The sequence below is a fragment of the Lentinula edodes genome (genome assembly GCF_021015755.1).
Source record: "Lentinula edodes strain Le(Bin) 0899 ss11 chromosome Unknown C8R40scaffold_6, whole genome shotgun sequence".
NCBI lineage: Eukaryota > Fungi > Basidiomycota > Agaricomycetes > Agaricales > Omphalotaceae > Lentinula > Lentinula edodes.
Window position 1 is genome coordinate 603,913 of NW_025764312.1, and position 24,155 is coordinate 628,067.

At 45.8% G+C, this 24,155-nt stretch overlaps 9 protein-coding genes across 9 annotated transcripts; 3 read left to right on the forward strand and 6 right to left on the reverse strand.

Annotated features, from left to right (window-relative positions):
• Positions 1–10: 10 nt before the first annotated feature.
• C8R40DRAFT_1263377 (protein-L-isoaspartate O-methyltransferase) lies at positions 11–1,568 on the forward strand (the record flags this gene model as incomplete). Its single annotated transcript, XM_046233863.1, has 6 exons — positions 11–649; positions 713–752; positions 814–1,105; positions 1,156–1,265; positions 1,337–1,420; positions 1,527–1,568. Exons 1-6 carry the CDS (start codon positions 441–443, stop codon positions 1,566–1,568), a joined length of 777 nt encoding a protein of 258 aa, XP_046089695.1. The 5' UTR covers positions 11–440.
• A 166-nt stretch (positions 1,569–1,734) lies between these two features.
• On the reverse strand, positions 1,735–3,385 carry C8R40DRAFT_773889 (uncharacterized protein). Its single transcript, XM_046236177.1, has 2 exons — positions 2,669–3,385; positions 1,735–2,608 (listed from the first exon to the last, which is right to left on the reverse strand). The coding sequence occupies exons 1-2, from the start codon at positions 3,196–3,198 to the stop codon at positions 1,969–1,971; spliced, it is 1,170 nt and encodes a 389-aa protein (XP_046089696.1). The 5' UTR covers positions 3,199–3,385; the 3' UTR covers positions 1,735–1,968.
• Positions 3,386–3,424: 39 nt separating this feature from the next.
• Positions 3,425–6,655, reverse strand: C8R40DRAFT_1038259 (nuclear condensing complex subunit; the record flags this gene model as incomplete). Its single annotated transcript, XM_046223741.1, has 11 exons — positions 3,425–3,838; positions 3,904–4,035; positions 4,082–4,204; positions 4,266–4,535; positions 4,589–4,747; positions 4,799–4,959; positions 5,011–5,346; positions 5,398–5,843; positions 5,891–6,079; positions 6,133–6,269; positions 6,329–6,655. The coding sequence occupies 11 exons, from the start codon at positions 6,653–6,655 to the stop codon at positions 3,425–3,427; spliced, it is 2,694 nt and encodes an 897-aa protein (XP_046089697.1).
• Positions 6,656–7,301: 646 nt separating this feature from the next.
• Positions 7,302–8,088, reverse strand: C8R40DRAFT_1167329 (uncharacterized protein; the record flags this gene model as incomplete). The annotated part of the gene is made up of 3 exons (XM_046230998.1): positions 7,302–7,797; positions 7,854–7,949; positions 8,003–8,088. The coding sequence occupies 3 exons, from the start codon at positions 8,086–8,088 to the stop codon at positions 7,302–7,304; spliced, it is 678 nt and encodes a 225-aa protein (XP_046089698.1).
• An 879-nt stretch (positions 8,089–8,967) lies between these two features.
• C8R40DRAFT_1219061 (uncharacterized protein) lies at positions 8,968–10,701 on the reverse strand (the record flags this gene model as incomplete). The annotated part of the gene is made up of 7 exons (XM_046233249.1): positions 8,968–9,282; positions 9,338–9,430; positions 9,485–9,598; positions 9,648–9,959; positions 10,015–10,453; positions 10,503–10,574; positions 10,630–10,701. 7 exons carry the CDS (start codon positions 10,699–10,701, stop codon positions 9,143–9,145), a joined length of 1,242 nt encoding a protein of 413 aa, XP_046089699.1. The 3' UTR covers positions 8,968–9,142.
• A 2,306-nt stretch (positions 10,702–13,007) lies between these two features.
• Positions 13,008–17,621, reverse strand: C8R40DRAFT_1067029 (uncharacterized protein; the record flags this gene model as incomplete). Its single annotated transcript, XM_046225852.1, has 13 exons — positions 13,008–13,397; positions 13,674–13,893; positions 13,953–14,035; positions 14,085–14,502; positions 14,580–14,715; positions 14,784–14,864; positions 14,965–15,110; positions 15,160–16,481; positions 16,535–16,817; positions 16,881–17,015; positions 17,158–17,276; positions 17,392–17,478; positions 17,499–17,621. The coding sequence occupies 13 exons, from the start codon at positions 17,619–17,621 to the stop codon at positions 13,008–13,010; spliced, it is 3,543 nt and encodes a 1,180-aa protein (XP_046089700.1).
• A 523-nt stretch (positions 17,622–18,144) lies between these two features.
• On the forward strand, positions 18,145–18,384 carry C8R40DRAFT_1037957 (uncharacterized protein; the record flags this gene model as incomplete). Its single annotated transcript, XM_046223714.1, has 1 exon — positions 18,145–18,384. One exon carries the CDS (start codon positions 18,145–18,147, stop codon positions 18,382–18,384), a length of 240 nt encoding a protein of 79 aa, XP_046089701.1.
• A 568-nt stretch (positions 18,385–18,952) lies between these two features.
• On the reverse strand, positions 18,953–20,125 carry C8R40DRAFT_1167333 (uncharacterized protein; the record flags this gene model as incomplete). Its single annotated transcript, XM_046230999.1, has 4 exons — positions 18,953–18,963; positions 19,023–19,684; positions 19,736–19,917; positions 19,973–20,125. 4 exons carry the CDS (start codon positions 20,123–20,125, stop codon positions 18,953–18,955), a joined length of 1,008 nt encoding a protein of 335 aa, XP_046089702.1.
• Positions 20,126–22,762: 2,637 nt separating this feature from the next.
• C8R40DRAFT_1167334 (uncharacterized protein) lies at positions 22,763–24,150 on the forward strand (the record flags this gene model as incomplete). Its single annotated transcript, XM_046231000.1, has 3 exons — positions 22,763–23,595; positions 23,660–23,688; positions 23,741–24,150. 3 exons carry the CDS (start codon positions 22,763–22,765, stop codon positions 24,148–24,150), a joined length of 1,272 nt encoding a protein of 423 aa, XP_046089703.1.
• Between the last annotated feature and the right edge of the window lie 5 nt (positions 24,151–24,155).

Sequence of the window (24,155 nt, forward strand, 5' to 3'; positions counted from 1 at the left end):
AACATTTCTATTTATCTATTCATCAGGCCAAGATACTTACAAGGACCGAAGAGGGCGTCAAGCTTCAAGCTTCAAGCTTAACGCTGAAATGTCATACCAATTTCTTTGACAACAAATCTATTGGTCCACCATACACAACCATACACACTCATGGACTGATCTTGTTCCCTTGCCACTGCCTTCAAATTGCATCTCATATCTTGCCGACCTGCCAGATCGCCTACCACATAAGCTCAGGAAATTAACTCGCGAAACGAAGGCTGAGCGAGCGTTGTATCGTAATTTTGGTTACAGTAGAGGTGATTTTCGCACGAGAACGTCATACCCTTCATTTCTTCCAATGTGCACTGAAGAAAACTTCAGTGCACGATATAAGAATCGCATCCTTCTTTATTGAACTCTTACGCCGATTCAGAAGATCCCCGAAGAACATCGACTCCATGGCATGGACATCATCAGGCTCCTCTAACGCAGAGCTCATCGATAACATGCTCCGGAACGGAATTCTTGGGAAGGTAGTGGGTGATGTAGTAGATGGCAACAAAAGCGAAGCTGAATGCGCCAGTGACCGTATCGCACGAGCAATGAAAAAGGTCGACAGAGCGAATTATGTCCGGGATAAAAGAGATGCATATGAAGATTCCCCACAGTATGCAAACGAGAAATACGTATATACACCTTCATAGCCGCGCTGAAGCGTTATCTCCTCCAGGACTATTGGGCATGGCGCAACAATCAGCGCTCCTCATATGGTGCGTTCTTGCAATCAATGACCTACTTCCTCTTCACTTCACATCTAATTCTAACCGACAGCACGCTTACGCAGCCTCTCATCTACTTCCGTATCTCCCTCCAGGCGGTCGGGTCCTCGACGTCGGAAGCGGCTCAGGCTATCTAAGCGCCGTCTTATACCATCTCATCGAGGATCCACATGGCCACAAACCATCTTTGTCAGACTCTGACGCAAAGTCAAAGCCACTGATAATCGGTATCGAACACGTCTCCGAGCTTACTGACTGGTCCATTTCTAACCTCAAGCATGACGGACTCGGAGAGGCACTGGAGAAAGGACAAATTGAAATGGTTACAGGTGACGGACGTTTAGGTTCGTTGTGTTCATATGTACAGAACTCGCATTAAACAGCTTTCATCCAGGTTACCCGCCAAATGCGCCTTATGATGCCATACACGTGGGTGCTGCTGCTCCGGAGCTTCCCCAAGCACTAGTGGACCAGCTCGCGCCTGGTGGAAGGATGTTCATCCCGGTGAGTAGTCAAACCTCACAATGTACATCGCTGGTTCGACTCTTTTCAACAACTCTACGTCTTACTACCAGATTGGAACCTATAAGCAAAACATCTACCACATCGACAAGGATGAATCAGGAAAGATCACACAGACGGAAGTTATGGGTGTAAGAGTGAGTCTTCACTTTCTGCTTTGTCTGTCTCATTCTCTCGCGGCCCCCTTGCTTTTCGTATCTTTTGGCCTGGGCTCGTGAGCTCCTTACGATCTTCCCTCCCTAGTACGTTCCACTCACAGATAGGAAGTCACAAGAAGAGCACTAAAGCAACAAATATCAGTTGCCGAGTCTTCACCGTTAAATTTTAGTGTCATTGAAACTAGCTGCCTTCATTGTCGATGGTGCTCTCGTTGAAAGATCATGAAATACCAGTGAGGGTGAAAAAATGGACTGCAGACATGATTTTGAGTTCACCAGGGGAAATGACTCCAGAGCATAGAATCCATCATTGCACTAGTGTACATCAAAATTTTCGAACATATACTGTACGAAGTCCTTCAAAATACTGTGACAAAAAATGACAGCATCAGATGAATACATCGTTGAAAGCAGAGAAACTGTTTCTACGTTATTCCGACAGCGAATAATTTAGTCTATAAATGACGCCACCCATGCACCCAATGGTAACACATAAAAAACAACAAATGCATGAATCACCCAAGAGATTAGATATCTGAATCGAAGCCATCCACTTCCATTTCCTTCTCCTGCTTTCGCCTACTGCTGCGCGTCCGTGTCCGTGTGGCCGGGGGTTTAGAAGATTCAGCTGAAGCCCCCTCTTTCGCTCTCTCCTTCAACTTAGCTTTCGCAGTTGACGCTCCATTCTCTTTTCCTTCTGGTCTGCTTTGCTTCGAGACTTTCTCGTTTGCTTTCGTCGATACTTGACCAGACGCTCTAGATCGCGTCGAAGCACGGCTTGATCTTGTCGATTTTGCTTGTGGTATCGGGGAAGGCGACGGCTGTCTCTGAGCCTCCTCCTCCTCCTCCTTTTGTTCATCTTCCTGCTCTTCATCGTCATTATCCTCTCGTTCCGCGAGTTCATCGCCTGCCACTTCTTCCTCTTCCGGAGCATCTCCGGACCAACTTGCCGCAACGGCCCTGGATCCTCTCCCCCGTTTTGGTGTTACCCTCGGTTTTGACCTCGTTTTCGGCTTGGGAGAAGGAGACGCATCTCGTTCAGGCTCTTGCTCTTGCTCTGCCTCCCGCCTAGACCGGCTTCTGCCTCCAGCTCTCTTCTTCCGTATTGGACTAACAGGCTCAGTAGAAGGTCCCGCTTGGCTCTCCCTCTGTGATGCGCGCGTTCTTCTGTGTATAGATGTATCAATTAGTCTTTGAACGAACGAAGAACCAAAATTTAATGCTTACTTTCCGGCCTTCTTCATCGGGGATGTCGTGACCACAGACGAAGGTTTTAGCGGCAGGAGGACTTCTTTCGCTTCTGCGGACCGCCGTTTCTGCCTTGCATCCGTATTCTGTTCTGTATCCATCTTACCTGTCCGACGACTCCTGCCTCTCCGAGCAGGTGCCTTGGCAATTTGAACATCCTCTTCATCTTCCTCGTCCGGGTGGCCATTTGAGGATTTTGAGCTTCTAGTAAACCTGGACTTGGACTTCGCCCCGGCTGACACACCCTTCAGTTTTGATTGTGTCTTCGAAGGTTGCGTTTGGTCCTCCTCATCATCATCTTCTTTCTCCAGCTGCTGCTCTCCTGTCTCCACTGCATCCTCATCCTCTGTAGACTGCTTCTTCTTCTTTTTCAGTGATTTCGAACGTCTCTTCAGCCTCTTTGGCTTTGTCGAGATCTTCTGCAACCGTATCTGTCGTATCCTCTTCTTCAACATACTCTTTAACATACTCTTCATCTTCTTCTTCAACATCTGACACTTCGATGGCATTGGCCACAGACTCAATCGTCGGCTCTTCGTGGAACAATTCTTCGTTTATCGGTTCCCCTGTCGCCTCTGGCACTTCCATGCCTATGTCCTCATAGAATTTCTCGAACTCCGCATCCACATATCGCCCGGGATCGATATTCTCCAAACGTCTCCCGAAGCCTTTTTGGAAACGATCTTTGACGCGTTTGAAAGTACGGTCAAGAGAGGCATCGTCGAACGGACATTGCTACAGTGTACAGCATGAAGACAAGAACATTCGGCTTTGAGTAGGATTACTCACTTCTTGCAAATTCTCTATCAGGATATTCAACTTCAATACAGTCCGATTGTCCAGTTCCAACCCTAGCTCTTTCGAGGGAAAGAATTGTAATTGCCCCAGGAATTGGCAGAACGCCTTCCTGGTGTCATCGCTCCGTTCCGAATCATACAATGCCAAGAGGAGTTGCAGAGCTAAATCGGCATGCGGGTTGCGATCGGAGGGTTTGGGTGGAGGAACTTTTTCTACCAACTTCGTCATATCCGTCCAGTCGATCATCAAGAGTCCAAACTGGTGTAAAGACACCAATTTCGGGTCTTCTTTCTGTTCATCCTCGAGATATTCGTGCATCCGCGAGGCAAGGTCAAACGCCTCGCTGAAAATCTAAGTAGGACGAAAACCGAACAACTGAATGTCAGGATCCAGACGGACATATTGACCTCACCCACCGACTGCATTCTGTTCTGATTCTCCCTAGATGAGTAACAATACACCGGAAAGAAATACGATAAACACTGTTTCAGCTCGGCGTTGTCCATTGTCGATGGAGAGATGTAGATCAGTGCGAGGCTTAGAAGAACCTGCACAGATTCAGTCAGTTGGCTGTGGTTGATTCACTGTGCAAACCTTTGAATCCGTGACCTGCCCCAAAAGAAGGAGTTTACACATTCCTGTGCAAAGCACGGATTGTATGGCGGGAGATTCCTCCGAGTCAAGAGTTTGAAGAATGAAGGAGATAATTTGACGTGACTGTGTACGCGAGAATGGTTCAGAAGAGAGAACCTTTTGGCAAAAGGTAAGCGTCACTCACGATCTCCTCTGACCTTCCCAAAAAATCGCGATCGTACACGACTAACAGGTCAAAAACAATCTGGAGGACCTTTAGTTTCAAATCCTCAGGTGCGGTTTGCACCTGGTTTAAGAATAACTGGAACGAGTTTGTTGCCATGTTATGCGCGATGAGGCAACACAACCCCAAAGCAACTAGGCCTTTCTCGCGGAGTGCAAGCTCCTTACGTTTGACTGCAGGCACGATTAGATCAGTGAGAATACCTTCAAGGGTTGAGTTGTCTTCGAAAGTCTGGATTGTGTCAATTAGAAGATATTTCTGAGAGGAACACGCTGAAAACGTACTCCGTTGACCCGCTCAAGCATTCCGATGCAAAGCACAAGACAACGCATGTCAGTCAAATCATTCTGTTGTTGTTCTTCGGGAGTCATTTCATGTCGATCCTTGCTTCTTCGCATAGATCGTTCTTTCTGAGTGATATCTGAGCGGCTACCGTCAAAATTCTGTCTTAAATGTGAGTTGGATCAATCTAAAGTGATTTGCTAGACACGCACATCATCAATGACAGGTTCGACTTCATCATCATCGCGAAGCTCGATGATAATTTCAACCACTATGCGAATCAATTCGCGCTCGGATGGGAGTATTTTCGACAAAACATCGAGACAATGTTCAATGAGTCCTGGCGGAAGGTGTGGATGTGCGAGCATATCCTCTACGAAAGAACATCAGTTTGTTTCAAACCGGAATCGAGCAAGAAACTCACTGACAACGGAAAACACTTTCCGTCTTCCAATCTCATCCATGTAATCCAAATTCAACGCTATTCTCAGTAATTCTCCGAGAATTAGCTCCTTTTTTGCTAGTTCCTCCTCTCTCGCCTCACTCTCTTCATCGTCCGGTTCCCCGATTTGCAAAAAGTCCATCTCCTGCATCAATGACAGCAATGCATTGTAGGCTTCTTGAATGTGAAAAGCAAAAGCAGTGACGACTGGTATTGCAGCGTCTTCCAAACGATTTTCGCTCTTGGACTGTAGACATTGATCGACAAACACACGAGCGAGAACAGCGGACTCGGGTATAAGGTTCGCCCAAAAGTCATCTACAAAACATGCGTCGGCAAGACGTACATGAATGAGAAAGTGAGGCTTACCGTTGAAAACGAATGCGTCTAGAAGCGCTGGCTTTGTAGTGAACACGGAAAGCATTGCGTCGACTGCGATAGCTTCACCGGGGCCAACGACATCGAAAAATGTCAAAAAGTTGATAAATCCCTTCATCACACCCCCGTCATCTCCTACCCACGTCTCCGGGGGTTGACCAGGTGGATCTTGCTCACTCATAGCAATATCCAGCCATTTGGTTATCATATTGCCTGCAGCTACCCGAACGGTTGCTTCCCTATCACCCAAACCAACCTTGGTGATATCCTCCCTCTGAGCAATAGTCAAATGTCGAGGATGACCGAGCTTTGGTTCGAGCACCGAGCTATACGCCAGCTTCCGCGTAAGGGTATCCGTGTCCCTTGTGCGTGTTATGATGACCGGAAGTGTTTCGGGCGTGACAGGGAGATTGATAAGTGCGGCTCGGCGTACTTCACTAGGCATGGATAAGCATTTAATAGGGTAGGTGGTGGATATGCTCACGGGGCGGTGTCGTATTGTGTACACTCTAATAGTAAGTCCAGGCAAGTCTTCTCTCCCTGTTTGAGCTCCTCTGGGTCCTCGGTCCCAACGAGTTTGGAAAGCGCGATGGCAGCATGAGCACGAATCAATGGCTCCTTGTCGCACAACCGCTCAATGAGATTATCACGAAGTTGATTATAAGTGGATTCACTATATGGGCCTATCCTGAGTCTCGTGGTTTCCATGTTCAGAATAACACGTACTCGATCTCTCCAAAGTTTGCCATCATCTCTATCACCAGCTGTATTGACCTCTGTCTAACCATTTTGTTCTTTGCCTTGAAGCCTTGGAACAACCATTCCAAGAGTCGAGTAACAAATCTTGAAGCGAATGTTTCCTCCTGATTCTCGGCTTGTGTGCGATCCTCCGTAACTAATCAGCAGATCAGGTCAAAGTAACGGTGCATTGTGAGTGCGACTCACCCTTGTCGTTCATCATCTTCACATAACTACCCACAAATCGAACGATACGATCTGCGAATGCTCCCTTCTTCATAGCAAGAGTTCTGTTGACCATATCAATGAAGGCATCGCCAAAAGCCCATTCTCCCGTCAATGCATCCTCATTCTTCTTCCCAGGATCCTTGACTCTGGAAGCTTGAACATGGAGTTTGTGTAATGCGACGCAGTTTTTCCGGTGATTGGCTAGAGATTTTTGGGCCTCGTCAAATCTAGCAGCTATCGCAGCTGGTACATCATCGAGAGAAAAAGTTGACTTTGCAGGCATCTGAGAGAGGACAGTGTACTAATTCCGACGGAGGTTGCGATCAACGAAGAAAGATTCAAACATACGCGATGACCACGTGGTACGTGTTTCTTTGTAATACAAGGTCAGAAATTCTGATCGAAGATAAATTACATATCCTTATCCTTTACAGGATTTGGTATCTTATCTATATTACGGCAATGTACATAGAGATAAGTCCTACGTGTATATCGCCGATATAACCCCTTCTGATCAACGTGTATGAATTCTCGGTGCTTCCGCAATTTACGACACCCCATATGTGGTATCAAGTTATAGCTGTGAGTAACACTGTTCGAGTACAACAGGAGGAATTAGGCAAATGATTTGGGGATTGGTTCAAAGTTGGAAAGGAAACAAGCATTCAGGAAAAGGGGAATTTAGGGCATTGAAGCCATTGAAGCCTTTAGGAGAGTTGGGGTGTTCAAAGGGAAATCTGTGGAGTGGTGAAATGTTGATGGTGGGTGAACAGTGAGCAATGAGCAATGAGCAGTGAGCATGAACAAGGTCCCCCTTTCGACCCCGGATATATGAAGCATAAATATGCTGAGAGATATACTGGCTGGCGCGTGAGCACAGATAAATGGTTGCTAATCGAGATGATATTATTCATCAACTTCTACTTTTGTCAGTCTGGCCGAAGGGGGAGAGAACGTGTTCGTCGCAACTGGGGACGAACGAAGGGCCGGACATCGGCGGTCGGAGGTTCGACACCGCGATAAAATTGCGTGATGGTCGTGTACGGTGAGGACGACATAGATTGGGCCCTAGGCTTCGTTCGCCTGGCAACGTCGTCAGAAGCGACGGACCGAGGTCGTTTGAAATGAGATGAAGATGTATCCGATGACGAGGAATCAGAGTCGACGGGTTCCTCAGTCCGTGATGAAAACTGTGACGAGTCGGGGGAGTTGTGGTAGACATCTTCCCTCCACGACTCTATTGACAAAGATACTTGGGGAGGCAGAAGAGAGAGGGACAATGAATTCAAAGGATGAGCAGTTTCGAAGGAGTTCTCGTCCATGAGAAAGTCAAAGCTGCCGCCTGTCCCTTCAGTGAAAGAGTCTAAATCCTTAATAAGAGGAGCAGCTGGATAGATAATGTGTTGATGCTCGGAATGAGCAGTTCTGTTCAGTAGGGTTAATGTCGCCGCCGTGTGAATGGCACGAAAGCAACGACGTACTCATGACGAGGAGGTTGTACAGAATCTTCAAGGGCAGGATGCTCGTTTGCATGTGGTGTAGGAAGAGAAGTAATCCCAGAGCTTGGTGTAGCGTCACTTGAAGAAAAGGTTATAGTTCACATCATACGCAGCGACAAGGAAGTATTCACATATCAGGGAAACCCTTTAATGGCAAATCCATAAGTTCATCCAATAACTCTACACGCTCGTCGTATATGGATTTTGTAGGCGGCATGGCTGCGGTTATCGTTTGGTGGAAAGGTCGTCAATTATATAGTTGAACGATCGTGATCGAGAGAGCCAGGGACTATGTGGGGAATAAGCTGTTGCAGAAGGGTATAGAATATGGTAGAATGGTCGTACTATGTACAAGCTCTATGCAAGAAGGGAAAAGAGGGAGGATCTAGAAGGGTGTCGAAGGAAAGAGACGAGGCGGAAGAGAAGGGTTAAGCCGTAAGAACAGAAAGGCAAATTACCAAACTTTGATTATGTACTGAACCAAATGCCGGAGAGCTTGCCGCGCACAGGTCGGTGTTCACACGACAATTCCACTTTGCAGAGAGCACTGAGCAGAAAACTGCGTCGACCCAGATGGTCTGATTTTTTTTTTCTTATCGTTCCATTCGTGATACCAACCATCACAATAAATCAAGAAAAAAACATGCTACGCAGAACCGCGCCGCGGGTCGCAGTTCTGAATATCCAGCTAACCATACTTGAAATTTCCTTTCAGGGTAATTTTCAGCTCGTTACAAATAGTACCTAATACTGTCTTTGAGCCCAGTGCCTATGCTAGTCCAAGTGGCGAAAAAATCCGCGGGAATTTTTCCCCGGTAGCCCGACTTTTTCACATGAGCGCGACTTGTTCATGGTGCGCCCGACTTTTTCTTGTCAGCGCAAATTCTTTTTGTTCAGCACAAAAGAACAATTTGCCACAGAAAATGTAATTTAGACTCCAAGAAGTAGCGTAAAAAATAGTCCCCCGTTGAAAACGTGGGTAGCTTTGTTGAAAACTAAACCTCTCCATGATATATAACTTACGACTGTAAGCTGAATATTTCAAGCCTAAGTAACATTTTCTGTACATTGAATACTATTAAGCTCATTGTAATGAGTCAGGAATGTACTGTGTATAAGCCGGTAGGTTCGATAATGCTAGAAGAGAAAGTGCAATAAAGAGTGACTTGGAGATAGAATCCTTTGTCCGGAATCGCTAGCGCTAACAAGGGTATAAGGGATTGTGAGGGAGTAAGTAGTAAAGCAAGCAATCAGATGAGAACATTCAAAGCCTAAGTCCAGTTGTCCCAACTATCCTCTTCCTCGTCATCATCATCCTCGTCAACTCTGTCCTTACCAGCATCTTGCTCTGAGGATGCAGTCGAGGAGCCAGAACTAGAACTGTAACGTCTAGACTCATCTTTGAGGCTCACTACGTAACTTATAAGTTCCCTTGTCTCACTCTTCCCAGAATCAAATAATTTTACCTTCAACTTTCTTAAAGCCTGGGCTGTCCTCACCCTCATCACCTTCATCACCCTCGTCACCTCTGTCTTCAATTCCAGGGTCTTTCAGGTCACCTGAACAGAAATATATTTAGAGATAGTAAACACCAAAACTGAAGTGAACTGTACCGTGATCATTTACTCCTTCTGAAGATTCTTCTTCATCCTCAGAGTCTGTGAATCTAACCTTGGCACTATTTTCATCCAGGTCAGAAATCTCTATGTACTCCTTAGCTAGAGAAGCTAAACAGGTAAGAAAAGTTCGTGTAATATTCCTAACAATACAACTCACTTTTGGGCCTTTTACTGTTTCTTTCCTCCAAAGCCTCATCATCAACTGAACTACGCTTTCTCTTGAGCTTTTGAGTTGATGAAAGAGCTGCAGGTGATTCAGGCTCCAACTCATTTGAAGATTCTGACGATCCAGAGTCAGAAGCTAGGAAAAATAAAGCCTTTCCCTTCCCTTTCCTATCTTTCTTAGCGGTCTCATCTTGAGCTTTCAATCTCTCCAGAGCTACTACCGGATCTATGGCTTGCTCTCGGGAAAAAATTGTAGCAGTGCGCCACAACCTTTGAGTGGAGGTTGGAATAGTCTCCAGTGTTGCTACGACAGAAATTGAGACTAGGTGGATACTCTATCCAGGAAAATAGGTACCTACCCAAGAAGAGGATCCTGTCGTGAAGGCCGGTCTTTTTACTTTTGAAGCAAAGCTCAAATAGATCACGTCCATTTGGGAACAAAAGCTGGTTCCCGACATGCTCCAGACGCCTCCCCTCCTTGACAAAAAATAGAAGATTCGGCAGAAACTTGTGTTCATCGTTTCTATAGATAGTGGGATGGAAAGGATTGGCTGTCACAGAATTGTCGTCGTCCAGGTGCTCCATGAGTAACGGAAGAGCCTGCCAAAGGTGGGTTATAATATCATCAAACGACATAGACTTCTTGAATGTAAGGCTTGGGTTGTTAAACCTTTGAGATTGGGCACCTAGGCCTGATTGAACCAGCTCGTTATAGAAACGGGGACTCATTTTCAAGCCAGAAGAACCTCCTTTGAGCGCAAAACATTGATCATCAAGAGCTAGCTTATTCCGATTTCTCTGTACAACAAATGACTAAATAAACAGTTTAAGAGTAATTGGGACTTACGGTTAACTGAACGCCCACGGGAATAACGTACAAAGCCCCCACTTGAAATGTATTTTCATTCTCGTCATCTTCCTATGAGGGTAAAGGTAAGAATAGCAACCAAAGTAAAAAGAAGGGTAAATATTACTTCTTTAGCTTTAGCCTGTGTGTTTCTTCTATTCTTTAAACCGTCAGAAGCCTCTTGAGCACTTTCCAGCATTGATTTGATTACAACGCTGTTAGGCCGGACAGATCGTTGTATGTCTGTAGCAGCGTTCAAGATTCTTTCAGTTTTTGAGCTGTTGCGCTCAGCCTTGGCGGGCTGAGAGATCTGGGAAGGAGGAGGTGGCTGCAAATGAGAGGGAAGGGGCTCCGAGCGTTGAGAAGGTTTAGAAGAACGGGATAAATTAGAAGCATGAGAGGAACGGGAAGAACGAGTGTAAATAGACTTTTGAAGTTTCTGTTTTGCAGTAACCTTTTTTGTCCGGTCTGCTAAGGTGCTCATAGTGGATAGAAATTGAGCCTACTTTCCAACTTCTAGCGATTTGTTGATTTGTGCGTGACACAAGTGGGCGGCAACTTAAGCGCCAACCTCCTTCCTCCAAAAGGAAACCTTTTGCGACTGCGTAAGTAGGATTAAGTAGCGGAAAACAGTAAGTGATTCATAATATGTAAATACTGTCCCCACTGTATAGCCCTAGGCATCCAGATAGAATGAGGAAGATCAATACGAAGCTCTTTTCTACCGCGCTTGCCAGTTTTGATAAATTCAAAAGCAGGATACTCGCCATTTTCCCATTCTTCTGCCCTCAGATGATAATTGGCAGGTATTACATTACTGCGATCAAACTCTTCAATAGCTTCACAAAATAGCTGCAACTTTTCTGGTTGGTGCGTGAAAGGTGATTGGTGTTTTGGGGTGGGAACTGGACAGTGTCGGTAATGAGTGGCCTGCTCTTGACGTATCTGTTCAATTACAGATATTTCCGCTTCTTTACCTGCTCCAGAGGAAGCCGGGGGGTTGTATCGTCCATGTTTCAGCTCTCCGTAAAAGCGTAAATCCTAGTAACCTAAGTTTGAGTAGGTGAAAGTGGAAGGTTATAATTTACTGACGTTGGGAGTTTGGTAGTGCCCGTGACCAGAAATTGGGTGAGAGTTCCAAGTACTGACAAACTTCTGACAGTCTTCATTGATTAGAGGTAGGAAAAGGGTTTGAAGAAGCCATATATGAGTAGGATCTTCTCTTTTGAGACCGTGAAGGCGCTCAAGACGTAAAAAGAAAGCTTTCCACTGACGAGCGAACTGGGAACCTACTTCAGGCCAAAGTCGCTCTATTTTGGTATTATGTGTAGAAGATCCCCACATAGCGCTAGCCCTGTTTGGCCCTCGAAGAAATACCATAAGTGTGGCGACTTCAATATTCTCTCCTCCCCTATCTAGTCTGACCCGCGAGGGAACTCCATATTTCTTAGCTGCTTCTGTGAAGAGATTCAAAACAGTGCTAGCCTTATTGTTCGAACTAGCTTGCAAGCCTACAACCTGAAGGTAGAGAGCGTAAAGGAGGAACAATAAAAGAACAGAAAACTACACATACCGTTCGGCTATAACCATCTACTATGCCATGTATAACTATACCCCAGAAAATAAGCTTATGGTGACCATCCAGATGCCATAACGCATGAGGTCGGGGAACTTTATAAAGTCCACGCGAAATCGTAAGTCTTCGTCGGAGCCGTGAGCCCAGGCGATCCACTCTTTTCAGGGAGTCCTTGACCCGCTGACGCTGAAGCCTATAACCTTTTTGTCGTAGGAAGCCCATAACATATCCAAGACCAGATGCAGGGTTTGTTTCCTTGAAACGTTTAGTTAATTTGTCCAAGTCTGCGTTAGTTATAGGGCAGAATCTATAGTCAATGCCGTTCTCCTTCAGACGGGTGCGGAGTGTCTGTCTATGGATACCAAGACAACTTGCTAGCTTGGTAAGAGTAACCCTCCTTGCGCCATTAGTAGCCTCCTGTAGAAGTCTAGGAGCAATCAATTTCCTGGGCCTGCCCCGTCTTCCTGTTTTGGCCAAGAATACTGGTTCTGAATAAGATACACTAGTTTGCTCCCTGCCAGAAGGTATTAGAACTTGACCTTGACAAACGCAGAAAAATCTAATTTACCGCCCGAAAGCAGCCTCTTCCGCTTCTGCCAGTCGTCTCAACAGTTTTCCAAACTGTTGGCTGACACCCTTAATCCAGTCTAAAGACAGCCCCTCTTCATCTGCGCAGTTCTCCATATCTAGCAAGAGGGGAATAGCTTCTTGATGAATCGCATTTTTGTGAAAAATACTGCGGTGTGCATCTAAGCTGCCTGCAGAAAGTGAGGTGGAAGCTGGAGAATAAAGGTGTTCCAGAAGAGAGGCGGCATGATACACCTGAGGAGAATAAGGAAGTTCTCGATGAGGTAGCGGATTCAGCTTCATAGGAGTTGACAGTAGAATTGGGCGTCTAACAATCCCTGGCTAAATTGAATATTTATTTATTACAATACGAAATCGTTGTGAACCCAGCCGTTTCCGTCTCTCTTGTAGGATTCCCCATCTTTATCTGAATGTAATACTAGAGAAGATCTGATTCCTTGATAATGAAGATTGAAATGTGTGTAGCGTCTTGAAGGAAAAGCCACAAAGTCCCCGTTAAACATTTCCAGCACCAACTTTGGCTCAAAAAAACACAATTCCCCGCCTGAGCAACTACTGATCACTAAAACTATACAACCTTTTTGATCTTGCTGATCTTTATGAGCCAAGGTGGCGCAGTTGAGATTGATCACAATACTTCTGAAAGGGCGCCCTGGAGTGGAATCGTAAAGGGGAACGATGTCAATTTCCCCAGCCAAACCTTGGAAGAAATCTGGTAGTCGGGTAATAGTCTGACGAAAAATTTAGTAAACAGTTCCTACGCACGTAAATCCTTTTTTTACCTTGCTGGCTATGTATTCCAGAGTATCTTCCAGAGCAATACACAAAAGCTCGTAAGGTTCTGGATACCTTCTCATATCAGCTGAAGCGTATACGTGAAACTGAGACGTGTTGGTTTTTTTTTCTTCCGTTCTTCTAAGCAAATGGGGATGGATATCTGTTGGCGCATTTTTGCCCTATATAACCCTTAGCTCAGATTCTGAAATAAGAAAACTCCGAAAGCTTACGTTAACCCCGTATTTAGCGTGGTAGGAAAAATGTAGAGCAGTGAAAGCAGTATTGGAGGAAGAATCCGTAGTCTTCAAATCCATGCCAAACATAGACAAGCTGGCTGTTTGACACCAGGCCTTTAGAGAATTGAACAGATTGGTCCGGACTTCTGAACTGAGAGTCCCATCGATGTGGAAAATCAATTTGCCGTCCTGATCCCACAAGTTAATCTCTCTCCTATATAAGCACAGAGCAGAAACTTAGCACTAATAATACGGAGAATGAATTTATCTTACCCTGCGATAATATGTTGAGGGACTTTTAGCCATTTCTGATTTTTTCTAATCTTTCCCGTAACCTGGTCGTATCTATCCTTCAGCTGGAGGGAAGTTAGATAATGATCCAAGAAGCGGGTAATAAGAACAAACTTTTTCTGCCAACTCTTCTGTATTTCCAGGACTAATAGCTTTCGAAGCTGCTGCGCGTTTTTCTTCTGTCCAAGTTTTACGTGAAGATATTTTAGCTGGAAACGGGTTACTCTTTCCAATCGAATCTTCTCTGAACCAACTCTTCAATTGAAGGATATTACCCTCCTCAGGACTCCCTCCGTAGGAGCTAGCAAACTGATTATCTGATGTGGAAAATCCTTCTCCCCTCTCCCGATAGTCGAAATCTAGTCCAGGTTCCCAGGCGTCCAAGTCTTGGTCCATGTCTTCAACCCCAGATGACTGGGTAAGGTATCGGTTCCCAAGGTTGTTAAAAGAAATAGGATCGTCTCCTTCCTCTGGTGCAAAAGATAAAACTGGTTCCCATATTTCTTCTTTACGTGCGAGATTGAATGAGGCCCTGAAAAATTAAAAGATTACTGTTAGCGTATTGAGGGAAAACAATGAAACCACCTTTGGTGAAAGCTATCAAAATACCGATCACTGGTTACAAGGTCCTGGCAGAGAAGAATTTTGGGAATGTTTTTCCGTTTTTGAATAATAGGAGAATATAATGTGGGGATCTGAAGAGGAATCAATTTTTGTAATTTTGCGATAGCGGGAACTAGACGATCTGCCACAAATGACCTAGGTACTAAAGAGTTTTGAGGAATTTTGTTCGTTCTTCAACTATACACTCACAAGGGTTATCTGGCCACCGTAGGTCGTTACACAGAGCAAATAATACAGTACTGCTAACTGCTTTCGATCTTAATTTAGAAGCTAAACCAGGTTGTCCAGCTATTATCAACAAGAGATAGATAGAACCTTTGAATCAAAATTAATTACTCTGTGACCGCTAGAATTGAGCCTTTCCACTTACCGGCTGAAGCTAGACGCCCCCAGCGTGAGCCCGCGTTCAACCAATTATGCATATTATTTCGGGTTATACCTTCGCTTACAACGCTAGTCATTGCGGGATAGGCACTTGAGAGTGGGGCCCCGTCCTTGGAATTCTCGTGAAGTATACTGTAATGAGCCTTGAAAAACAGTTCCCAAAAACTCAGTAAAAGCTTACCTGTTCACTTTTGCTGCCAGAAACAGTTCGCACATCATTCTGACAAAGGTAGCCCCAGTATCTATCTTTTCAGCCCTACTACATCTTTGAGCTAGATGAAGCAAGGAGTAGCTACTCAGCGCTCCGGATGCTTCCTCCCAATCCACACAAGCCACAATTCGTAGGATATCTTCTGCCCAAACATCAGTTCCCCAACCAGCCCCCCCAGTCAAACGCAACATTAACCCCAAAGATGCATCGGTAACCTCTTTGGGTGGAGCGCGGGGGTGAAGGCTGGCTTCATAAAGAAACTGCTGTCCAGTATCCTCCTCCTCCTCCTCCCCCCGTTCTCCTGAAGCCAGGTTGGTCCGATGATTGACCTGCAGTCTCTTGCGTGAAGCGGAGGCCCCGTTACGATTGCAATCTGGTCTTGCGTCAGCTACCCCTGGTACCGCTACCCTGGCAGGAACCTCTTCCCCAAGAGATTCACGTAAACGTCGTCGCTTGCGGGAGGCTGGATCTTCGTGTGCCGTGGCAAAATGAGAAGAAACAGGATCAGTACGTGAGCCTGGCTGCCCTGCAGTAGAGTTGACTAAGGGCCCCCTCTGTTCCTCCTCTGATAGGGATAAGATTAGAGGGTCTAAGTCTGAGAGGAAGATTGCGTCCTCCTTCTGATGAGAGTCACAGGCCTGGCGGGTATTGAAGTCGGGGTCATCCAATTCGCGGTCGCCCAATTCGCAGTCGTCCCATTCGCGGTCATCCAATTCGCGATCATCCAATTCGCGATCATCCCATTCGTGGTCATCCAATTTGCGATCGTCCCATTTGCGATCGTCCCGTTCACGATTGTCCCGTTCGCCATCGTCCCATTCGCGATCGTCCCATTCACGTTCGCCCAATTTGCGGTCGTCCAATTTGCGGTCGTCCAATTCGCGGTCGTTGAGAAGCTCGTCTAGGAGAGCTTCAAGGAGTGAGTCAGGGTCTGCAGAATCTTCGCGATGCTGGTCGCTGGGGAAAGGGTTCTCGTTGGCAAGGCCGGGATCTTCTTGTGGCCCGTAGTAGAATGGGTGGCCGAGGAGCGCTCCATCCTTAGCTTTGCCTTGGTCTAAGGCCTTGGGGAGCGCGCCCTGCGTGAGCGAATCCTGCGCGTAGTTGTGGGTGCTGTTGCTGGTGTTGTGGGCGTCGTAGTTGTTGTAGTTGTTGTGGTTGCGGGAGTTGGCGCCAGTATCCGGAGCGTAGTTCGCTGCGCCGGCGTCATCCCGCAGACCTTGGCCTTCTCCTCCCAACTCTGAGCCAGCTCCGTAGTCAGAGGTAGAAGCAGGAGAAGGAGGTCTCGAGAAGTTCTGGAAAGCTTAACTTAGCAGTTTCCCCAGGATAGTCAGGAGTGATTGCGTACCTCTGGAGCCAAATCTGAGTCTGCTACCTGGATTCCCACCTCACAAGTTGTCCTAGGCTGTGAAAGGAGCCCAGGAGACCTAAGTCTAGCTCTAGCCAAAGAAATACTGCTGGTCCTAGGGAGTCTCTCTGGGGAAGGAGATGGGGTAGGAAAAGAAGGAGCAGAGGAATTGAGGGCCAGTTGAGCTTGAAGGCAGGCAGGCAGAGACTTCAGGTCATCAGAAAGATGGGAGCCTTGAAGAAGAAGAAGGGTATGAAGAGCCTGCAGTTGAGTTACAGAAAGACTGAGATCAGCCATAATTAGCCTGTGAATTGAGCCAAGAAGGTGGAGGCCGAAAAAGGCAAACCTGTCTGAAATCCCTGCTTTGCCTAATTGAGCGTCCACTTCCAAAGCTGTGCAGCTATAAGCGCCAGATAAGCGCGCGCCTAACCCAACAAACTTGAGATTGAAGAGCAGAACTTGCTCCTTGCTATCGCTTGGTCTAATGGCAAAGGTCAGCCACCTGACTGGCAGGATTTCATTGGCATCATCCTTCTGCTGCTGATCACAATACCGACTCGGACGACCGTAAATAAATTGTATCTCTGGACACCAACCTCCTTCCAGTTCAACCTTTGTCCCACCTATTTACGATTCCCCACGAGTTTTCAGCTGCCCCGGATGTAGGTTGGCCTGATATATTCAACTCTGGTGTTCTAGTGCTTTCTCCGGGTGAAGAGAAATTTTCGGAGCTTCGGGAACTCTTAAAAATGAACGGAAGTTGGGATGGTGGGGTTCAGAGAATTCTCAACGAGTGGAGAGGAGATAATTGGAACAGACTTAGCTTCACGCACAACACTACTCCAACGGCAGCTTACACGTAAGTTTCGCAACTCCCTTGGATATAGTGCCGAGTATACAGCGATACGCTTCCTGACTTGGGCGTCAACCCCCGCCCATTGTACCTTTTGATAGCGAAGATTACCGGCGAGGGAAAAAGAGCTGGGATGAGCAAACTGATGCTAGTAGCCGAGATGGAGACGATGAAGACAATACCGACTCGGATGATGATGAACGATCCGAAAGAACGTGGGTTCGCACCCGCCATGGCGACCACGTTGGCATTAGAAGGCGTTATAGTAGAAGACGAACTGCTTCTGGCTGGCGGTTGCACAGCTGTGGGTGATTCCTTAAATCCAAACTCGCGAGAAGAAAGAGGATCTAGAGTCGGAGAAGTACGTGAGTTGGATGCGTCATTCAGTGGTAGTGCTCTTGGAACTGATGATGTGTCCATGGGGGTGGTCTTGAGTTACCCGTCTGGAGCGTTAGAGAGCTTCTTCTCGGGCTTCCAATTTTCTGATCTTGCAATAGTTTTGGTGTGTTCGATACCTTTGGCTAGTTCGATACCTTTGGCTAATCCACAAGAATAGAAACTTAAACGGCCTGCTCCCGCATTTCTGGAGAAATATTCTGAACGCCACATACTGGATATTCTTTCTTTTTGGATTTCACACCTTAACTCACCGATGAACCTAGACAAGCCGGATACAGGAGTTTCGTTGTCACTATCGGCGAGTCGGCTGACCACTCCGCAAGGCCCCAAGGCTTTGTGTAATACATCAAACAACTTGATGATCACTTCCCCTCCTTCGTCTGCTGGTCCTGTATCGCCTCACGAAGGACAGCCTATCTCCTCAGTAGTGTCTTCCAGAAAAGCTGGGCGAGTGTTTGACCTTGCAAGAGGTGTCGAATTGTTCAAACGTGGATCAGAGGAAGTTTTGGCTAGGTTTCTAAAAATGAGCTCATGGGAGGAAGAGTCCTCTCCTCAGTGGCGATTCGGTGCTGTCATCGTAGTAGTATCTCATTTCTGAATTACGATTATTGTCTTTTTCTTTTTTTCCTGTTGTATGTCTTCCTGCGTTTTGGTCGCATCTCATCTCTCCTGCTTCCCTACTGTCTGAAGACTGTTTCATCCTTTTTCTATTCTCGCTGTGTTGCCCTCTTTATGAACGGGCCTCTTCACTCTTTTAGATCAAAACACTCATTAGATTTTCATTTCACGAACCACAAGATCTAACTGTCTACGTCTCTACATCGCGTTCGTATCAACCCCACCTGTTAACCTCCGTAGCCCCTCTTTTTCTTTCTTTGCATGTGTGCCAAGTGCAAGTTGCGTTCTTTCTTGGTTCTTCCGTTTGCATATTTTCAAGCGAATTTTCCCTTCAGGAATCTCTTTATACCCCAATTGCAGTTCCATATTTTAATTTGAATAAAATAGTCAACGTTGGATGTTGAATCCATGGCGACACGGGCGTCAAAAACCATACTCATTCTTGCTCTCACCTGTTCACAAGATAAAAGTTGATCCCTCTCTCAAGCAACACATATCCAGATAGACACAGATTTAGGGCTATGAGTACTGAGTACGGAGTATATAGTTCAAACTTCAGCTAGAAGTAAGTTAACGGCGATTAGAAGAAGGGCTTGAAGTACAGAGGGGTTTACCTACCGTTCCCTGGAGCTGGACCTCTTCTAGGGACGTGGTATATGTCCTCAATTGAAGCTACTGCTTCTTCCACCAGTTCCTTCATCCCAGGATAATCGCTTTTCCTTGATAACCAACTCAACATGCGTGCTTTGCAAGACGGATTTACTTTGGGGAAATCTGTGTTTTGTAGTAGTTCAAGAAGCTCCCTGTAGGTGAGAGGCTTCTGGAAGTGAAGGAGAAGATAGCCAATGTTCTCTTTCCAAACCAATTTCCAGGCCTTTTGACATTCTTTATGGGTTAAACAAAGATCAGCTTCTTCTTGCTGGTCCTTATCTGCGAGTTTGAGAGCAAACGACCTCTGAGATACTTCGGTGAGTAAACGCTGAATGTTCTCCCGGGTTCTAGCTATGGTCGGATAGGCAGCTGCTATCTGCTGAGCCTCAGAGTTCGTTATTTCACCAAGAGGCCTCCGGATAAGATCCTTGACTGCTGGACCAACCCAATAATGAACCTCTGGAAGGTGATGAAAATCACCAACCAGTTGTAACATCCTAGCAGAAGGTAGACGTAAACTTTCCAGACCACTGACAGCGTAAGAAATCCCATCCTCGGCCTTCAAGGTTGAAGAGACCCTCAGAAGATTCACCAGACTTTCTTCCGTTATCTTGAAAGGTCGCCACTCTCTACCGTAACATAATTAAAGATAATAATTGGGGAAGGAAAAAAAAAGTTACCTATCATGAATCCAATCAAGGAAACCAGTGAATTCTCGAGTTGTGAAAGGCAAGATCACTGGATTTTCTTCCGTCCCTTCAACACTGTCTAACACCTGGGTCAAGAAGTTGGCCAAAACAGGAGCGTGAAGCTCTAGCGAAGACAAATGGAGTTTGAATCGAGAATAAATGGCCTTGCCTGTCTGAGATCCAGTCAGTGATTTTACAAGTTTATTTAAATACATCTTGAAAGTGTACTTCGTCGATCTCTTGGGTCTCGATAACCACCATGCGATTGTTATGATAAAAATCCACAACATTCACAGAAATTTTACACTCTGCTTTGTCAACCAACATTTGGTTCTCGATATCCTCTGTGGATCTGGGCTTAGGTTTGGGATGGTCGGCCATCTGATTTAGTAGTAGTAGATGAAGCTCTGACTTTTGCGTCACAGTGACAGTCACATCTTTCCTTCTGGACTCTCACCTTCTACCGACAGAATTTTTCTCTAACAGCCACATCAGTTTGCAAATAGTACAGATCAGCTTCCATGTCTACTGCTCAGCCAAAATCCACCCCTCTATCTTCAAAACCCTCTGTTGTTACTGATAAAAGTCAGGAAAACCAGCAGCTCCTTCAGGTGGCTCAATCTTCAGTTTGTCGCTCATGCAACATCAAACAAAGCAGTAAGTTTCTGGCCTTATCTCCATTCTGGTTTCTTATCTCAAGTCTTTCTGTGCTCTGCTATACAGATGTCAAAGTTGAGCAATTTTGGAAGAATTTTCCCCAGGAAGCCACCGAACAAGCCAGTAAGCTACCAATATTTTTACTACGAGATTCTGCAGTATTCAGCTGCCTTTTGTAGATATTCAGAGAGTCAACATCTGAAAAGTCTTAGTTTTCTTATCTACCGCAGTGAGTAAATTTCATGGGGACATATAGCGTATAGACAACTCATAGATTCTCTTTGGGGCTAGTGAATCATCTCCAATTTTCCTTACTTCCATTACCCTTTCCCCAGTTATTTGTTGCTGTAGTCATTGCCGTAGTCATCACCGTAAATTAAAAAGGTTTCACTGAGGAGTAAGGTTCCTGGTGAGGGAGCACACCGTTATGTAGGTACAGCTTGGACACTTCCCATTTGAGAGATGTTCTTATTACCGTAAACTATACAGTTATACCTATGTACCAAGCTGACAGTGTATTAAGCTCCCTCAGTGGCTTTGCAGACGTCATAGCAAGACACTTAGGATACTCTGACAATACAATAGCAATGAAAACTGTATATGATAGTGTCGTACCTATTGGAAATTTGGAGGCTATAAATGTTTTCTGAGGAGAACAGTTTTTCGGGAACATGAACAAGTTCTTTACTACAAAAGCAAGAAAAGCAAGTTTTCTGCTGGTTTGAATAAGTGCTGGAATCCAAATAATATTTTCTGCGGCAGATTGTTCTTTTGTGCTGAACAAAAAGAATTTGCGCTGACAAGAAAAAGTCGGGCGCACCGTGAACAAGTCGCGCTCATGTGAAAAAGTCGGGCTACCGGGGAAAAATTCCCGCGGATTTTTTCGCCACTTGGACTAGCATACAGTGCCCACTGGCATCTGCAGAAGTTGCTCAGGCTAGCATTTTCCACAGATTCCGGGTTACAAGCAATGTTTGTCATTCGATTCCAGTAAGTGATATCAGCTTAGGTATGTACGGACAACTCGGAACGAGAACGAATTCAACACAACAATTCGGTCCTGTCAGGTCTTGATGCGGTCGCGTCATTTTCGCTAGTGAACGCGGGAGATCCAGGCAAAATTTAGGAATAGCACGGAGGATGGAACGGAATTCTTTAATCACTGAGGTCCCAGTTAATGGTTCCGGTCCTTTCCCCCCCGTGACGAGAACTTGCAACTTGCAATCTGACTACATTTGGCCCACTCAGGTAAATAGGCGTCACCCAAGCGCCCTGCTATTGATGATCAAGGGGTTTATGGCGCTATGACGCAGCGCCAGCGTAGAAGTACGTGGTTCAAGCCTTCTTTCAATTGCAATCTTTGCGCAGTCCTAACAATAGCGTCTGAAACGCGAAACACCTCCTATCTACATGCATACACGTAGTATCAGTGTTAACTAACACGTCGAACGACACGCTCCGACACGTTGATTCCAGAGACCTGAAAGCAGTTCTTGGGCGACCGAAACTTCGAAGATGCTCAGTGTATCGAACACTCCCATCCTCAGCCGAGTTTCATCGGGAATATCTTGCTCATATACAGATCAACGTCCGCGTCGCTCTACCTTGATTTGTCAACAATATCTTTCTATCTCAGGATATGAAGCTTGAATGATTCAGAACGAGGTCTTTATTCATTTCAATCGTAAGTTTCATCCGTCTTTGGATCCCGGGAGCCAGAGGCATAAAATAATTCACCGGAATTAGGCGGGACTCTCGGTTGTCCCTGGATGGGGCACCATTTTCCTTTCCTCTTTCTCCGTCTATCCGGTTCATGATAGGCAAACAATTCATACTTTTGCCAATTTCTGCTCTCTATCATATAAACGGATAACTGATTGTATATTCTGGTCAAAAGCATGGTCCACCCCAGTGATATTTCAAGCCTCGGCTTCCGAATTCATTACATCCGATTCGCACAAAAGTGTTTTGTCTATCGTTTTGTTTTGCAACACCACAACTCCAATGGATTTCGACGAGCAGGGCACCAATACAGGAGATCCGAACAGTGCGGCACGTAACGAATTGTAATCAACGCCTCCTTCGATCAACCTTCAACCCTCAACCCCAGAGCTTACCACACTCATCCTTTCCTCTTGCAGCCATCATCAACTCGTTATACCCTGGGCCTCGACATTGTTTATTCACCACTACTACGACGAGGAAGACAACTTGACCTCGACCCCGGTCAGGTCTAGTCCTACACAGACTCCGTAAGTGTCAGGCCTGTCTCTCAGGTAAGCAGAGTTGAACATCGAGACAGAGGTAATGTCTCTTACTTCGCCTGTTGCAACCCGTGTCTAATTTCTTTCGAAGAAATCCATGAACAAGAACTGTCCCATTTCTGGTTCCGATATCAACATGCAACGGCGATTTCCCAATGAAATTTCCAGCATCGTTGTTGACTATCTTGTCGACGACCCTCCCGCTCTCCAGAATGTCGCTCTACTATGCCATGATTTTGCAAGCCTGGCACAATCGCGCATCTTTGAGCAGGTCAGCTTAGAAGACGGTTCAAAGTTGGCATCTGGTTATATGCCGTGGTCCAGGTGGTCCAGGTACCAACGGCATGATTACGCTCCCCTCATGTACCGGTTCAATGCCCTATTGAGCAATCCTCAGACGGGTTTCCTAGGAAAATTTGTTCGAAGACTCGACTTGGATCCATGCTTGGGTCCCCTCAGAAACATGGAGCATACCGAGGTCGATGTGACCATTTCTTCCATCTTTCAACAATTACCTGCCTTGACGGAGCTCAGAATCAATCACGGACGCGGCGAACACTTTGGAGCTGTCGAAACGTATCTAAGTCAACAGTTGAAGGAATTATGGATCGGACATACCACTATTCATGAACAAAAATGCTTCGAATATTTCCAAAACATGCTCACCTCTCTTACTGCCTTGACGCGTCTTTCTATCAATAATTGTTCTCTTAGTCACCCCCCAGACGTCGGGTCAAACCCTATACGCGCGCTCATTTTCCCGAGTTCATTGAAAGCAGCTTGTATCACAGGTACAGATGAGCGTACTTTCCGTGCCCTTGGACTAGGATTAGAATGTCCTCAAGCTCCAGTGTTATCCTCCTTTCTTTCGGATTTTCGGAATGAAGTGGAAGATCCGAAGTATACTTTGGAAAGGACTCGGGACCAACAGTTCGATTATTTTAGATGTAGGAAACATGATGTATTGGCCCGGTGGCCTTACAATGTGGAACAGAGCTGACCCAATAACTTCCTACTTGCCGGGTGAGCATTCAACTATTATGTTCACTAGCAAATTTCCATTTATCTTTCATAGCTATGATCTCCGTCACTAGAGGGATAGAAGGCCCCAACCTAACACTATGTTGCTCGCAGTTTTATCAACTGATTGCATATTTCGCCCACTTTATTTCCGTACTTCCCGAATCCGTTCGAAGAATATGTATCGATTTCAATGCTGGAGCTACCGATGGACCTCCAGATCTTCATCATCTGGATGGGTGGGTCAAACTAGATGATACTCTTATGGATAGACATGCGATCGGATTGCTGGAAAGTGTCTGCTTTAGGTGCACGAAACGTACCATATCTGGTAATGGTCCATCGTTCAAGAGTGGTTCTTCTCTTGACCGAACAATTTTAAATCGTGTATCTGGATTGTTACATCGGTCAGATGAGGCAGGAATGCTCGAGATCGACTATACCACACTCATCTTTAAATTTTAGCGTCT